Here is an 18,290-nt window from a genome sequence, read left to right on the forward strand (position 1 = left end):
GGGCATAAGCCCTTCTTTAGGAATGAGGAAAGTTTGTCCAGCAGGCTAAGATAAAAGGTGGGGAGGAGGGACTTGGGGGAGGGGCGTCGGAAATGTGATCGGTGGAAAGAGGTCAAGGTGAGGGTGATAGGTGAGACTGGGGTGGGGGCGGAGAGGTCGGGAAGAAGATTGCAGGTTAGGAAGGCGGTGCTGAGTTCGATGGATTTGACTGAGACAAGGTATTTCCCCTCCCCCCACCTTGTCTCAGTCAAATCCATCGAATTCAGCACCGCCTTCCTAACCTGCAATCTTCTTCCTGACCTCTCCGCCCCCACCCCCGTCTGACCTATCACCCTCACCTTGACCTCTTTCCACCTATCACATTTCCGATGCCCCTCCCCCAAGTCCCTCCTCCCTACCTTTTATCTTAGCCTGCTGGACAAACTTTCCTCATTCCTGAAGAAGGGCTTATGCCCGAAATGTCGATTCTCCTGTTCCCTGGATGCTGCCTGACCTGCGCTTTTCCAGCAACACATTTTCAGTCTGATCTCCAGCATCTGCAGACCTCACTTTCTCCCTAAAAAATCAATGGTCTGATTAAAGGAATTTGCAGGTTGAGTGGACCCACTGGTAATATTTTGTACATCTAATCATATTACCTTATGTTTATATATCCCCGATGCATTTTTTAAATCAAAAATATTGATGTCCCAGCCTCTGCATTTTGAACGATGGCTAAATGCTCAAGTGAGGGATGTTATTGGTGGTTGTTTGCTCCAGGATTACAAGACTGTGGGCTTAACATTAGAAAGGGAATCTGGTGTTGAAAATAACAGAATTAGTTTACAGGACTATAGAAGGTACCAGGAGATAAATATTTTTAATTGCAAAGGATTTAACTCCAGGCAAATTGTAGTAATAGTAAACAAATTTTATGACATCAATATTTTGACAGTCAGTTTTCCCTTCATTGAGTTTCCTAAAAAATGTGGTATAATTCTCTACATTCAGTAAATGTTGAAGAATTTGTAGAAATCTTGCTTGGATTCCATATTAAGCAGAACTTTGTACTTTTAAGTGGTTTGTAGGTGATAGGTGGTACTGAAAGAGAAATAAAAACAGGATTATGACATCAAATTAAGTTGGGTTTTTTTGGCCACCCATATCCGGACTGATTGTCGTTGACATTTTTTCAAAACTTAATTGCAAATGTGACTCTGACAGTTTCTCTGAAACTGGCCACAGCTATTTCTGTTGCTTTTGCCAAGCATGAGCATCATTAGTAATAGTTGAGGAAGGTAGTGCAGACTCTTTAGACAGAGTGCAAGCATCACTGAGCCCAATTAGCTATTTGTGTATTTCTTGAATTATTCAGTAGATATTTTAAAAGTAACTAAAGAGAGGTAAATGGATACAAATTGTTGTGTGTGTTTTTAAAAAGAAAACTTGTATTACATGTCAGAACTTATGCAAACAGTGTTACTTTCTCTCTTTTTTGTTTTTACTTTGCAGCAACGATCAACTGTTGCTTCTTGTATGCATAGACAAGAGACTGTGGAATGCCTGAAGAAATTCAACGCTAGAAGGAAACTGAAGGTCAGATATTATTTCACACTCTCCCCTAAACCTGAAGACATAATCCTCAATCTGTTTTTAGATTTCCATACAAAATGCAGCAATTTATGTATGGAGTTCAAATAGGAAAACATTGGTGCAAGTACCATGTGAGATTATATTGTTGGGGCGGGGGGGGGCGGGTGGAAGGGGGAGGGTTTGGGTGGAGGAAGGTTTGGTGAAGAAGAACAAGTTTACTAGTCAGTATGTATTGCTGCCGCAACATGAAATATTCCGTAAGGTTGTATCAAGTACGCATTTGCAAATTTAAACTCAGTTTCCCCTGTAATCTGTCATTCTTCACACTCATCACAAAGAGCTGGTTTCACATTCAAGCCTGCTAACCTTATGCTGTTAGATTTGGTACAGGCAAAAGATATGTCTGTATCTAACCAAAACTACCTTCCTCTCACCAAGTGAGGAGACGCAGAGGGATAGATGCAGAGTTCCAATTGCAAGAAGTGCCAACACAAGGTTTACAAGCAGAGGGTCAGCTCCCTTGACATGGTCAAGAATCCCAGCACTGGAGGGCCATCGCCAAGGTGTGTGTGCTCTTCTCGCCTGCAACGGAAGTCAGCAGAGAGTAGTGAGCATTAGCAACGGCTTGCTGCATGTGTGAGCTTCTCAAATAGGGATTTGAGGTGACTGATGGGAGAAGAATGAGTACAGCAAGAAGATTTCTTCTGAGGAGTGCTCTGTAGGATAATGCTGGGTAAGTCAGAGAATAGCAATGGCATCAGAGAGTGTCATTCCAAGTTTATTTCCTAAATCCTTGAGGTTCTCTGCCTTGTTATTGGTATTGCCATTTTGTCAGGGACTAAGGTGAGAAGTCTATCTAAAGACTTGGCAGATGGATTTTGTTAGGTTAAGTGAATAGACAAGTAGTCACAGAATATTTTTTGCATATACCCTCATGAACATGTGGAGGAAATGGACAGGTTACTTTGTCAAGGTGTACTCCATGCAAGTTAGGTGATTTTCGTGTTTTCTGTACAGACAGGGTTTTTTTGAGTCACGCCTAGGTATGTATTGGGGAAGTCATTAAAATGTAAATGGATCATTTGGAGATATTACATCAAGGAGACATCAGAATTCACTAGAATGGCCAGGTGAGTTATTGTCTAAATTTCTACAGAAACTGACAAGCAACAGTTACCTAGACTTGATGCCTAGTTGAAGTTCCCCAAAGGTTGGTCTGAAGCAAAGAAAGATACTTTATCTGAAAAAAGCTGCAAATGTCTGTCATTCATCCTCCATTGTGTGACAATTGTTTAACCCATCAGACCATTTATGTATGCAATGGGAGCACCCACACTGGTCAGACGATAGAAATTGGTTTGTGATAGCAAGCAAATCATTCAGGGCAGCTTATTCTCTTAAAAAGAAAATGTGGTACCCAGGAAAAGAAAGCACTTGCCTTAGGATTCACAACAGGAAATGAAATTTGCTTTCAGCTGCAGATTGTGACTTGGGGTAGGACCACAATGTGTATTGGAAAAGCCAGTGATCTGGCTTCACTGCTCTCTGGGGTAAAGAATTCCAAAGACACTCAACCTTCCGAGAGAGAAACATTTTCCTCATTTCCATTTTAAATGGAAGATCCTCTCATTTTAAACTGTGTCCCGTAGTCCTCATCCTTCCACAAGAGGAAACATCCTTCCAGCATCCACTCTGTCCGTTCCCTTCAGGATCTGAGAAGATCACTTCTTATTGTGGGGAGCGTTTGTAAGCAGCAGCCTGGAAGGAGTCAGACACAAAAAAAATAATAACCAAAGACATTGTGACAGGCACAGACCAGCTGCCCTTGTCTTGAGTTCCCTATTGTAGCTGCAACAGTTAGCAGATTTCAATCACCAACCTTTTTGCAAAGAGTGATCCTGAATGTTATTGAAGGAAGAGAATTGCTGCCTAATGACCTTTTAGGAATATGACCCCTAGCTGAGAACCAATCTCTGATTGGCTGCTCATGCTTTTCTAGAGAGTTCTGAGGCTGAAGTGCTAGCGTGTGCCTAGTAGGGAGCCTCCACTGACTACACGACTGCAGCAGTTTACTGGCAGTCTGCTATCACCTTGAATGATGTTCTGACATTTTGCTGCTTCCCATGACAAGAATGCAGTGCTTCCCATGCAATCTGTGACCTTTATCTCAGTCCATGTGATGCTACTAGCTGGGGCTACTTTTTCTGCGTGAAGATGATTCTCCAATTTTGCCTGCACAAAGATCGAATAATTGTGAGGAAATCTAGAAATTACATGTGTGGCAAGTGGTATGGGACAATTGAAATAACACACACAAGGATATCAGTCTTTAAATGTGGATTGAAGCAGTTTTAAGGTTGTTTGTATAAGTAATTGTTAAGAGCACTGGGTAGCCATGGTATAACATTCCAAGTTAGAGTCCCTCCTGAAAAGAATGCATTGTGCAGAGTTACTTATGAAATATTTCAAAATGCCACCAAAAGTGGCAAAGAAGGCAAAGTGCAATACTGCTCTGCTACCTTCCCTGCACTGATAGATGTATTGATCTTCTTACAGCACTGGTACACAATCTTGTAAGTGAATGTTGGCATCCACTACCTTCAGATGGCATGAGGGGCTTTTCTGTCAACAATACTCAGAAGTCTCCGTTGGTCCCCTGCCAATTTCTTTGGCAAAATTTTAGACCTCATTTTCAAAATTGGCATCTTCATCTCATGTCTTCCACCATACTGCTTTGTTCAGTTGTGTGCATCAGTTGCTCTCGTCTTAAACATTTTGGAGAAATATCAGAAACAAGGATTAATTAGACACAGTCAGTTGGAAAGCAAGGAGGTATGCCATTCACTGCTCCTTTATTTCTGATTAGCCCCGAGTGTGTTGCTCAATTGTGCAGATGGAACTTTGTTTAAAGACTGCTATCCACCTTATCAAGTTGTACTTGGCTCGCAGTGATTTACACTAATAAATGACCCATTGGAGAGATAAATGAGACTTCTGTGTAAATATGTCTCTTAATCACCTGTATGCACCCATCATTTTCCATTTGTGGAAAAGTTATACAGCACATCACTTGTTAAATGCACTTCATTGAATTTGGTAAGCTACTAAAAATATTGCATGATCAAAGCTAATACTGACAGGAAAAATCAGTCACCTGCCTGTTGAGCTGTATCCAAACGATGATTTAGAGAATTGCCAGAATTTGTTTTTCATTTTTATTTTCTTTAACTATTTCAGGGGGCCATTCTCACAACAATGCTGGCCACAAGAAACTTCTCGGGTATGTGTTCAGGTTGTGTTGTCTGTATATCCTCTGGGTCTATATATAAATGTGCAAATATCTTAAATTTTGCTTCAGTGCAGATGTGAAATTTTATGGTTTAGTAGGGCCACCAATTTTGAAATTATCAATGATGGATTACTTATTAATTATGTAACAATTCTGTGTGGTAATTGACATTTTTGTCAATTGCCACATTTTCAATGTCAATTTGATCCTTGTATTAATAAGCCTTTTTTTATATAATAGTCAATATTACAAGGAATTTCAAGGAATTGAAACCTTTTGATCTTGTATTAGAAATAAACATTGTGCATTTGACCGAAGAGATCAGAGTGTCAGAGTTTCCAACCCTAACCAATTTTACCCAGGGGCTCAAATGTTTCAGCAGACTAATGGATTTCTGGGTTTTCAGCTAAGAATGCAAAATGAACAATTTACGATGATCAATTATAAAATATACACAATCAATTAGGTCAGTTTTACGTCCATTTTGAAAGAAAATGAAGTCACCTTTTGTCACCTTTTTCAGAGCTTAAGTTTCTGATGCCATTAACTGTTATCATTGCTCATGATGTCTTTCATATCATTAGATAGCTAGAACCAAAAAATCAAGGTAATGGGGAAGTGAGAGAAATTATTTGAGATAGAAACAGCAAAATATGCCTGCTGCAGATAATGTTGCGTTCCTGTGTGAAGGAGATAAGTTTCGAAAATTTGTGGAAACTGGACCACAATAATGAGTAGGTAGTGATGAGTCATGCGATAGTCTACTTCCATGGCAGATTGCATTCGACATTTTTTTATTACAAGATTCAGGGAAGCGAAGGTTGGAAATTACTATTACAATAAAGCAGAATGTGCCGTTTTAGCTGCAGTGGTAAAGGTACCAACATGATCGGTTGAAATAATCACAGGATGCAATGTGCTGCTAAAGTGGACTTCTGAAAGGCAATTGTTGAAGAATCTACACAGGAATTTTTAACAAAAATAATAGCACAGATTTGGAGGAGTTCTTATGATCTCAATATTTGTTTGGGGGTTAGGAACTGAAGCAAAGACCAAAAGTAAACATGCCCTAGTGAGATATGATGAGTGGTGTCACCCTGGCATCAAAACTGGTGTTCCAATCTTTCATCCATTTACTTCACTGAAGGAATGTACAAGTTTGCTTTAAGCTTAGTATCAGCAGCAAATGTAGAAGATATGGTGTGTTCTGTGGGAAGAAAGCAAAATATAATGAATGGAGAGGGAGACCAATAGAATGGGGAAAACTAGAATTCAGTGTGAAAAGTAATCCATTTTGAATATGGGATGGACCAGTCAAATTATCACGAACAGCAAACAATGTCAAGAAACCAGCTGCTAGTGTGGCGCAAAGCAGTTTGAGTCTCCTTGTATATAAATCATTAAAATGCGTAAACACGAAAAGTAATCAAAAGCAAGTGGAACATTACATTCCAACCCATTGAGCTTTCATGCAAAGGAGAGGAATTGGTGTCTCAGTTGCACGTAGCCTTGGGGAAAGCATCTGGTGAACTACCATAGTTCATGGACCTACTGGGCTTAAAGTAATTCACAGCTTGAAGAGTTAATTTGTGAAGACTGGTTGCATAAAACATAGTTCACATTTGCTTGTGTTTAAATGACTGAGGACTGATCCAGTTGTCATGTTTAAGTTGCCCTAAAACAATCATGAAAGCTGCAGAGAAACTGCTCCCTCTGGTGGAAGTCCAGAGCAAATCTTGAATTTGGAGATGGACTTCATCACATAAAGACAAATGGAAATTCTAGAATTTTCTTCCAAGGGCTGTGGATGCTGAGTTGGTTGAAATTCATAAAAATAAGAGTGAAAGATTTTTAAAATTAGGAATGTTTATATTAAAGACTGATTTAATGAATTTAAAATACACATCAGTCATAATTTAGTTCACTTGTAGCCACACACTTTAACAATGAATGATTTACTTATGTTCCAGTGGTCCAGTAATTTTGCTCTTATGACAAATTGGGTGAATGGCGATTTTATTGTTTGATTTGGTTAGCACAGAAAAATTTGTGGACCAGTCATGGAAAGTTCTGATACAAACATGGCAAATATGTTGAGTAAAATGGCATTGAATATGTATGCAGATTATCCCAATCTTTTGCCTTAGCTCTGAAATATTGGCAAAATCCTTGAAGAAATGGCACATTTACTTAAAATCTTTTTTGATTTCGTATGAACCTCAGTTTTACCTAATGCTATAGTTACTGCAGGAGAATGGAGGAATGTATGGGCCATGCTCTTAAGCAGTATTGAACACAATAAATACAAATTAATGAAATTTATCCCATTGGTAGTACAGGCAAAGATTGTTTTAATTGTAACTTTATTTCAAAATAAAATGCTGTAATATTGCTAAATTTTAAGCATTGATCTGAATGCAATGTCCTCATTTAAGTCGGTTTGCAAATCAAACATAAGTTTCTGGAAAAACATGAATTTCGACTCTTTTAAAAGCTGATTTTTTTCTCTATTGGTCAAACAAAATCTGATAATGATTTCATAATTCTGTCGGCCTGATTGGTTTAATTGTGCTATTTTAAGCAAATACCAACGGCTACTCAAAAGAGATAATATTGCAGCTGGTCTTGATCATTAGATATGCTAATAGCAGCTGGAGGAAGTATATGTTTACTAATCCCTCGATTTTGTTAATATCTTGTCTGTTTTTGGTTGAAACTATTGTGTAAGTTGGTTCCAGATAAAAGTCCCATTTCTTTTGTAGGTTTTACACATTTGATGTGTATTTGTGTCAGGAAATCTTGAGAAAATTGTGACCTAATCAAACACGTTTGTTTCTGTTCCTCTTTGTTTTGTTTTGTTTCGTTTTGTACCCTTTTCCACTTTATTTGGGACGTGTTCCCTGTAAGGTAAGACCCTAAGCCACTAATCGGGCATTTTTGCGTCTCGAAGCAATCACTGCCTGATTGATTGATTAATAATCTATGCTTGCTATGTGAATTTATAATTTTCTTTTGCCTGCTGTCTATAAAATTGCTTTGGGTTTTTTCTGCTGAATGATTGCTTTCAACTGCAACAAAATTAGTTTTGGCTTGCAGCAGCTCTTTAACTATTATTACTGGTGCAGCAGCAAGTTAAAACTGCATTGGTTTTGCCAAAGGAACATGCTTGTGGCTTTTGGAAATATGTGTTTAAATATTTTTTTTATTAACTTACAGCAGCAAAGAGTTTGATGAATAAGAAGACTGATGGGGTTAAGGTAAGTTTGTTGTCACATAGTAATGTTTTGTTTTATTCTTGTGATTGGGTATTTTTCCACTCTGTTATTCCTCTGCATTTTTATCGCTATTGACAAACATGCAGGCCCATGTAGCTTCCACAAAAATAGCTTCCAAGCCTGCACACCAATGTAAGTTTATTTTTAACTGACTCTTTGCTTGCAGACAAGGAGCCAAATAGCACTGAGGGAAGTTATACACCCATTCTGCTGCTTACTGCCAACATCAGCTTCAGAAAATTCTCCTGAGTTACAAAAAAAAATTGCCAATCTTTTTCGATGGATTTAAGAAATAGCAAATATAATTATATACCTTAGTTATTGACCTAACCAGTTCTGCTTATTGGCAATTTAAATTCATTAAAATTAGCTTCCAAAGACTTTTCCTGGAATTTTTGCAATTCAGTTAGTTATCCTCTAATTTATTTGGTTTCTGTATTTCCAAACATGGGAAAGTATGCTGACCAATTAGCTGAAAACTAGAATTGGCTAAATATATACAAAAACATGATCACAAACATACATAATCTTTTGCACCATCGAGAGAATCAGCACGAAAATTGCAATGATTTCTGTTATCAGCTGGGACTATGTGTTGCTGTGGGTGTATTTGATCCTGGATGGTCTTTACTCGCATTGGAATCTTGCATGTTGGTCCTGGTTTTACAAGATTTGATCAAGCTTGAGAATTTTTGCTAAAGTAATTCTTTGGACTGATCAATAACAAGAACTGGATTTGAAAATTATACCTCATTTGGAAAGCATTTCCTTTATCATAATATATTGATTATTAATCGGAGGAAAAACCTAAAGTATAGTTAGAGTTCAGTTCATCTTGAATGACCCTAAGATATTCGAGAGAAAGTGAGGGCTGCAGATGCTGGAGATCAGAGCTGAAAATGTGTTGCTGGAAAAGCGCAGCAGGTCAGGCAGCATCCAAGGAACAGGAGAATCGACGTTTCGAGCATAAGCCCTTCTTCAGGATTCCTGAAGAAAGGCTTATGCCCGAAACGTCGATTCTCCTGTTCCTTGGATGCTGCCTGACCTGCTGCGCTTTTCCAGTGACCCTAAGATATTGCCTAATCAGCCCTCCGTATATCAATACTCTATTTTTAGAGGGGCTTCTAAATTTTGGGAGAATAAAGAAACCTCATCACACTTTTGAATTTCAAGTTGAAATATGTTAATGATAGAATAGAATCCCCACAGTGTGGAACCAGGCCATCCGGCCCATCATGTCTACACTGACCCACTGAAAGGCATCCCACACAGACCCATCCCCATACCCTGCATTTCCCATGGCTAATCCACCTAGCCTACACATCCCTGGACACTCTGGGCAAGTTAACATAACCAGTCCATCTAACCTACACACCTTTGGACTGTGGGAGAAAACCAGAGCACCCAGAGGAAACCCACGCAGACATGGGGAGGAAGTGCATACTCCACACAGAGTTGCCTGAGGGTGGAATCGAATCTGGGTCCCTGGCGCTGCAAAGCAGCAATGCTAACCACTGTGCCACCTGTGATATACAATCATTTTCCTCAAAACATTTTGGCAGGCTGTTACCCAGGGCAAGGGAAATATGAACCTAAAATGAATGGATTGGGGCGGGACAAAATGCTCCAATCTAAGAAATCGGTTTCCACATTCAGCTAACCACTTTGCAGCTGGAACTGAGGGGATTCATCCAAGCAAGAACTTTCAAGTTGATTTCAGGGAAATGAGCGTATTTACAAGTTCTGCGATCAACTGCCTGCCTGAGGAGACCCCATGTAGGTCCTTCCCCTGATCCTCCTTCCCTATTTCTGCTTCTCAGGCCTGCTATTTTCCATCAACTAGGTGCTTTTGATCCAGAAACATCAGTCCACCTTATTCACCACCTTGTGCCAGTTAGTCCCCATCCTTCTAGTGCTGTGGCCCTGACTAATCTACTCCTGACCCATAGCAAGTCTGAGTCGAAAAGGGTGGCGCTGGAAAAGCACAGCAGGTCAGAAAGCATCTGAGGGGCAGGAGAATCACTGTTTTAGGCATAAGCCCTTCACCTACAACATTGACTCTCCTGCTTCTCAGATACTGCCTGACCTGCTGTGCTCTTCCAGCGCCACACTTTTCGACTGATTCTCCAGCATCTGCAGTCCTCACTACTTTCCGATTAAAAAGGTCTGCATGGTACAGAGAATTTCACCTGGGAGCAGAGGAAAGTTATTGAAGAGAGATTGATCAGTTGGTGATAGCAAAAGACACTGGCCTAATGCTGACGTGTGTATTGAATGTACTCCCTGGGCTCGCAAAGTGCGTTGATACCCATTAATGAAAGGTGGCCAATATGATCAACCAGCAACACTATAGCACAAAGATTTCAGATTTTTTTCACCCGTATATTGCAAATCAAATGCCTGAAAAAAGAGGCACTTCTATCGAAGAGTTACATTCAGTGTTTATTATTGGATTATTATGTTGTCCATTTGGACTCTCAAATCCTGAATTGGGAAATTGGCCAAGTAGACATCTTGGGAGAAGCATCAACATTTTACCTTGAGGGTATTATTTTAATTTGCAGTATCACTTACCCCAAATATTTGTTCAAATTTTACTGCCAGTGTTTTGACATAGTTAACATGAGCATTATAATGGATCTGACCTGCTGAGTCATAGCATATTCTAAAATATTAGTTTTGAAACTTACAATGTGAAATACAGATTAAATTGTTATCTTAAGATAGTTCTAGTTAAGATTTAAGAGTTGTGCCTCTTCCCTTTTCTATATTCTTTCCACCATACGCTCTGTCTGCTTTGTTAAGCTGATGTTTAAAAAAATTCTAAAGGGGTCCAAAAATTTAAGAAGGCCAAAAAAGCCTGTTTCAAGTTTTTTCCAGGAAAGGCAAAATGTGAGGGGGACAGGAAAAATCTAGATCAATTTGAATTTTAATCAAAGCTTTGATTTCTGTTATGAGAAAACCTTACCTAAAGGTTTCAAGATTATACAAAAAGTCCCAAGTGTCTTGCATTCATTGCGCCCTGCTGATATGGTAGCATTATTGTAGGTCAATATACAGGGTATTGTAGGTCAATGTGAAAATTTATATTGCCACAATTTTCAGAAACTGATTCATTTTAAAATCTGTTATGCTGTTGATCCTCCTTCATTCAAAATAATTGATTTGCTGTCTTTACAGTCCTTACTCTTGATACAGGGAAAAATAAGTTTGTTTGAAGTGAAATAAATGCTTCCCATGAAGTTGGATAGTTGATCTACCTGTTGCATTTGCACCTATTCATTTTGTCTAATTATACCATATATTAAAATGTTTTCTGAAGTAATACTGCTTGATTTTCATATGAAGTCTGCTCACTGTCTATATCAAATTGAAATACATTAGTGTGGTCATGTTATGCAGTATGAAAAATGATTAATTATGTCTAAGTAATATTTTATTTGCTGAAAATCTGCTCTCAGAATTCCTTTTTCATTTCATTTGCTTCCCTCTCCATTAGCCAAAAATTTATGTATTTTCACTGGTTTCACTTCTGTATTTATGGTATAGTTCTGCTGTGCTGCTGAAGTCTAAGATACAATTAAGTTTTTTTTTGGTTTTACTATTTTGTGATTTTAAAGATAAGTTGCTTAAAAAACTGCCTTCGGTTCCTGTAAACAATATTCGAGATTTAAGTTGCTTTACTTTCATACATCTAACTGGGAAAAAAGATTTTTTATGATTATATGTTACTTATACACAATGGGATGATAGTGTCAAGTGCTTAAAAAAAAGTTTTGAATTTGTGGCAAATAAATAATATTGAATAGTGTTTACTGTTATCACCAGCGCATCATTTGCTTTAGAAGGTGTTAGCAGAACAAAGTTCTGATTTGCTCAGTTGATGTCTGTATTAAAAGCTCAGGCTCTAAATTGCAAACCAGCACCTCATTCTGGTGTATTCATTCTGTCAAGCATTTCGGGCATGTCCTGTCAATTTTCAATTGTGTTTGGACAAAAAAAAAAATTTATACATAACCTGCAGAAGTGTAACTAATTCTATACAGGAAAAAAAATCTTAATAGATGAGTAACACACATTAATCGCTGGTACTATTCCATTTACAACTCAACACTATTGAACTTTGCAGCATAAGAGGCCACTCATTCAGTTGTACCAACACCAATAGGTTTCCCCACTCTCTAATTCCTCTATTGTTTCTGTTGTGCTCCTTAAAAAATAATTGATAACTGTTACAAATGGTTAAGGCAATCATTTAAGAGTGACAAGCGAAAACAATTTTTAAATATTTCGTTTTAATGTAAAAAATATATTTTCAATATTTTTGGAAATTTGTCAAAGCAAATAGCTACCAAAGAAGAGATTATGAGAATGATCTACTGCATGTTCAAAGACACTTATTTTGAAATATTTTTCAAGTTGGAGAGAATTCAAAATTTTGGGAGATGGCTACAGGGTAGACTTTAATACTTCTACTATGCTGAGGAAGAAGGTATTTATAAAAATGGTAAGAATCAGGAGGTGGAAATAGGCGAGGCTATAGAGAGACCAAGAATTTAATTTAACTATAATGTTGTAGGTTAAGCCAATGTAATCAGCAAGAGAAGAACTACAAATGACAAGACTGTAGCACATTCCCTTGACCCTGAAATAACAGATATCAGGAAAAGCTATATTAAAATGTACAGGTTGGAATATACCATGAGATGTTGGAGCAGATGGAGGCTATTAAGCACATCAAGACTGCTCTACAATCCAATGAGGCCATGGCTGAGCTGATAATCTTCAACTCCACTTTTCTCAGTTTTCCCGAAAATGTATCTGTCTCAGCCTTGATTATACATAATACCCAGCCTCAACAGTCCTTTGTGTTTAAAAAGAAATCCATAGATTCGCTACCCTCTGAGAAAAGAAATTCTTTCTCATCATTGTCTTCAATGTGCGACATTTTATTCTGAGATGATGCCATCTGGCCCTAGATTCTACCGCAAGGGAAAATACCTTTTCTTTACCTACTCTGTAAAGTCCTCTAAGAATCTTGTATGTTTCATTTATTAAGTAAACTAATGTGTAATACCATCAAACATCTTCTGATGATCCAAATATATAACATCAATTGCTTCTCCTTTATTCATACTGCTTATTTCTTCCCAACAGAGCTCTAGTAATTTTGTCAGGTATGATTTCACCTTCATGAAGCTATATTGACTTTGCTTGATCATATTATGTATTTCTCAATGACCTGCTTATAATATCCCTTATATTACACTAACATTCCCCAATAACAGACGTTAACCTAACTGGCCTTTAGGATTCATAGAAGATTCCTGGAATTGCGTCCACTGTAGGTACTTCCTTTAATATCCTAGAATGCATCCTTTTGCGTCTGGGTAACCTATCAGTCTTTAGTGCCGTTAGTTTCCTTATTGCCTTTCTCCAGTGATGGTTAATTATTTATTTCCACTTCTCCTTTTTGCCCTCTTGAATATTTAGCGATTTTGGAATGCTGTAAGTGTCTTCTGCTGTGAAGACAAATGTAAACTCTGCCATTTCATGGTTCCCAATTATTGTTTCCCAAACTTTGTTCTCTGAGCGGAATGCCTGAAAAAATAGTGTTAAAGTAGGCAGAAAATGAAAATGATATATAAACGGTTGAGATTTAGAGGCAATGTTGTGAATCTGAAGTATGGAGTCTTATGCTATGTATTTTAAAATTCATATTAGGGTTTGAGAAAGAAGCCAAGATTGCAAAATGATAAAATTATTGTTGAAAATGTACTGACTGTAAAATGTTCACCACAGATGAAATCATTGCAGAGAGAGGTTTGGTGGTCAGCAGAGGGTGACGGTAAGGTCAATTGAGGGAGAATGAACTACAGTCTTAAAACAAGGCTTCCCTCACAAAGGATGCATTTTGTAACGTTGCTTGAAATGTTTGGGCTTTACAAAGTATATGAAAGTGAGAATTCATGAAATTAAAAAGGTCTGATGTCTTAAATTTATAAATCTGTTGATCCTAAAACATTGCACCTTCTTTTGTTTATATATAAATTGTACTTTGAGCAAGATAGTGATCGATCTAAAGAAAACTTAGGCTGGTGCAATAGACAGGCAGTTGTAAGATGGAATTTAATTCGGTGGAATGTGAAATTGTACAATTTGTAAAAACAGCAAGATGTTAGAGGATCCTAAATTTGATAAATGGAGACATAGGACTGCACTGAGGAAGAGGTTTACATGGAGTTTGACGCGCCTGAAGAAAGCAGGTTTAGTAGGGTGCAGCTTGTTAATAAAATTTTAAAAGCCCATTAAGATCAGAGTTAAAAATCATACAACACCAGGTTATAGTCCAACAGGTTTAATTGGAAGCACTAACTTTCGGACCACCTGTTGAAGGAGCAGCGCTCTGAAAGCTAGTGCTTCCAACTAAACCTGTTGGACTATAACCTGGTGTTGTGTGATTTTTAACTTTGTACACCCCAGTCCAACGTCGGCATCTCCAAATCATTGTTAAGCTCAGTTTACAGCTTAATTTATAGTTGACCTGTAACCCTGCAGGGCAACTTACCTGGAGACAGGCTTCTGTTGGAAAACTAAGTCATCAGGGCTCCATGATCAATTTGATCTCAGCCACCTCTTCCTTTTTTCAGCTGCTGTAAGTAAATGCCCAAAGAAAGGGGTCTCACTCGACAAGGTGGTGGTTGGCCTTAATCATTTCTGTAAAGTTTAGATGACGTATCGAGAGGATGGCTTCAACTTGAGGTTCTCTCGCTTTCTCTTCTTCTCCCTCTTCCCGCTCCATCTTCCTCTTCCCGCTCCGTCTTCCTCTTCCCGCTCCGTCTTCCTCTTCCCACTCTCTCTCTCTCTCTCTCTCTTTCCCCCCTCCTCTCTGTTTTGAAGAAAACAGGTTGACTTCAGCTGGAGTATTATGCTGAATTCTGGCCATGACATTTCAGAAATGAAGTTAAAGATTTTAGAGAGGGGACAGAAGCAATGGATGAGGGCCTTCAGTTACCGGGTTAGATTGAAGCAACTGGGTTTGTCCTCTTCAGGCTAACAGGAGACATGGTAGACATGTTCAGAATTGTGAGGGATCTATACAGATCAGGTGGTGATTTTCCTGCTCCTTGGATGCTGACCTGCTGTGCTTTTCCAGCACCACTCTGATCTAAACTCTGGTTTCCAGCATCTGCAGTCCTCACTTTTGCCTAGATCAGGTGGTGAGCTTGTTTCACTGGCAGAATGATGTGAATTAGAGGACAAAGCTTTTCAGTGATTGCAAAAGAACCAAAGATAGCATGGATATTTTTAATGCAGCAATTGGTTACAGTCTGCATTTTGCTGCCTGAAGAGAAGAGAGAGATTTAATCTTGGCCTTCACTAGGAAAGTAGCTGAGGAAACAAATTTGCAGAGGATTGGGACTAGCTAAATTGCTATTCCTGATGACTGGCACAGGCTTGGTGAGCTGAATAGCTTCGTCCACGTGTAATCACTTTCTGAATCCATACCTAGCTCTGCCATCTTCATTGAGACATTGCAAGATGGTGCACTGAGACTAAAGTGATAGTATGTCTACTCCATCTGATATAAAGGTATACACAGGCAGGAGGCTGGAAGAACACTGGAAGCCAGGCAACATCAGAAGGTGGAAACGTCAATATTTCAGGGTGTAACCCTTCTTCATACCAGTCCTGAAGAAGATTTACAGCCCAAAATGTCGACTTCTCCACCTCTTGATGCTGCCTGGCTTCCAGTGTTCTTCCAGCCTCCTGCCTGTCTATTTTGGATTCCAGTATCTGCAGGCTTTTTTATTTAATCAAGGGTATGACACACATTCTAGGAACTGTATTACATGGAAGTAGAGGCATTTATCTTTGCCATAGTACACAACTCAAGGTAATCTCTTTCCGTGTGTCTTCACGGGAGTCCAAGGTGGTGTGTTTATTACACACTGCCAGGAAAATTGAATACTGATGCATCGAAAATTGGGTGGGTGCGTAGCCAAATCATGTTAATTTCAAATTCAAATTTGTTTTTAAATCCAGGTGATATTTTGTCCTGCAAACCCAATAACAAATCTAAATATTTAAATATGGGAATGTAGCTGCCATTTATATTTATAAAATTGTAATTTTAGTATAGTTGCAAATAAAGTTTATTAAGCAGGCAGTCAGTCTATCTTGGTTGTATGCTGCTTCAATGTTATTGACACTATGGAAAACGTAGTCATTTTCATCCAGTTATTTAGAAACATAGTCATATAATATCTGTTACGTGTTTAGATTTGACACATGGAAAAATGTGTTGGAAAGGTCACAAATGCTTGATCATAAGTGCATTCTCTAACTAATAATTTTTTAATTATCCTCTCTTTTAACATTAGGAGTATATCAGGTGCAGATGGAAACATGACACTTTGTTGAGAGCAGCAAAATTTGGAATACATTACACTGGGATTCTGGTGCATGCTTTAGATTGGGTATTTTATCATTTCTGAGTAAAATGGATGTCATTCTACATCAGAGTGCCCTACTTGCAGGTATAATGCTTTTTGGTGTAAAGCTGAAGTTGTGCTGTGAAGTATTTTGTGCTATTGCAATCAGTTTTTTCTGAAAGACTTAAGAGAGTTTTGCACTCGCTTTGAATAAGGGATGGATTTCTTTCCAGTAGTTCTTTAGAGAAGTTAATGTAATCGTTTTGGAAGTAAGGTGAAAAATAATGCCCTGCATAGTTCTTTTTGACATATGTTGACTTGGGTAATAGTTTCTTCTCGAGTTGTCTGTCCCAAAAGCAGTTCTGATCACAGCCTCCACCATGTGGGTATAACAAGGAAGCAGGTCTTGAACCCACTCCAGTTGGAAAGAGAATTGAACCCCAGCGCTGTTCATGTCAATCTGATCCATATTGATCATCCAGCCAAATAAACCATTTGCCAAGTTTCAGGAAAATGAAATGCTTACTCAATAGTCATTTCTGTACATAGTTATGTTTGCATATTTCATGAAACAATGAATCATGCATGTCCCTGGTGAATTTGCTAACTCAGTCCACTTCCACTGTCATCAATATAAATCTTTATGATCCATTTTTCTTGGTTCACAGCATTAGGTGTATGTCAAATTTATTGTGCTTTTTAGGACCTTGAACCTTAATCCGGACTCCCTTTTCTGAGGCTCCCCTTAAGAAAACGCTCTATGTCTACTTCAAAGCCAGAATGTCGCATCTATATTCTGGTGATCAGAACAAATAGGTGATTGAGGTCTTTCTTTCTTCACAGTACATGGACTGCTTTGTAATGTTGACTTTATTGATATCTTCAGACCTCTCCCCTATGTTGAGTCCTGTATTTTCAGTGTTGTGCTCCCTTTGCCCAATATCATTTGTTCACAATTGTGTGATGGACAAATCTTCCATTCTACCCATGTTGGTCTGCATGTGGTTTTTGTTCCAATCTTCAGACATATTTTATGCATTCCCATGTCCAACTACCTTCCAAAATAACAGTAGGTTTTATTCATTCAAAGCAGCATTTAATTAAAACTGCATTTTTTAACCTTCTGATTGAAACAAATATTTTGATCCACTCCAGAAGCTTTTCACCCTGTTTTTGCCTTTTGACATTACAAATGATGCCTTTTCTGAGCCATTGTGTCCAGTTTTACTAGAAATCTAAAGAAGTGATATACTGGATTTCACTTACTACTAGGCACATTCACCAAGTAGCTGTTGCATTTCAGTAATAGTAGAGGTTTGGAGATATAGCAGGGATAGTTGATGTAGTTTGGTCGTTCTGAAGGAGAAGTAGAGATTAAGCAGATTGAGAACACTGGAAAGTTTTCATTGTCTGTTAGCAGTAGGAGATAATAGAGGACTTGAATGCCTCAGTATCGACTGAGGTAGGAGAGAAAGAGAGAGATCAGATGCACTTTTGTAAGTTTTCAAGGATTCACATGGAAAGGTTGAAATTTGCATGTTGTAGTTGGTTCCTGTATGTTTCATTCACTGACCCTCTAGCTCTTCTGCATCTTCATCCCTTCAACATATTTGGATTATTTGTATTTTCTAATAGGCAACAAAGAACAGTTGATGCTAATTCAGATTCTTGTATGAAGCTTTCAAATATGAGCATAAGAGAACTTGGATTGAATAAAAC

The 18,290-nt window shown here is 38.3% G+C and overlaps 1 protein-coding gene across 26 annotated transcripts in view; it reads left to right on the plus strand.

Annotated features, from left to right (window-relative positions):
* The window catches only part of LOC122553361 (calcium/calmodulin-dependent protein kinase type II subunit delta), a 321,729-nt gene that overhangs the window by 254,302 nt on the left and 49,137 nt on the right, over positions 1–18,290 (plus strand). For 15 of the 26 annotated variants that reach the window (XM_043697063.1, XM_043697184.1, XM_043697082.1 and 12 more), the window contains exons 11-13: positions 1,492–1,575; positions 4,810–4,852; positions 8,078–8,118. In XM_043697063.1, coding sequence (XP_043552998.1) covers positions 1,492–1,575; positions 4,810–4,852; positions 8,078–8,118 — 168 coding nt within the window. The remainder of the gene's footprint in view (positions 1–1,491; positions 1,576–4,809; positions 4,853–8,077; positions 8,119–18,290) is intronic. The other 11 variants (XM_043697118.1, XM_043697100.1, XM_043696992.1 and 8 more) reach the window with 1 other exon arrangement.

The sequence above is a fragment of the Chiloscyllium plagiosum genome, chromosome 1 (genome assembly GCF_004010195.1).
Source record: "Chiloscyllium plagiosum isolate BGI_BamShark_2017 chromosome 1, ASM401019v2, whole genome shotgun sequence".
NCBI classification, from domain to species: Eukaryota; Metazoa; Chordata; class Chondrichthyes; order Orectolobiformes; family Hemiscylliidae; genus Chiloscyllium; species Chiloscyllium plagiosum.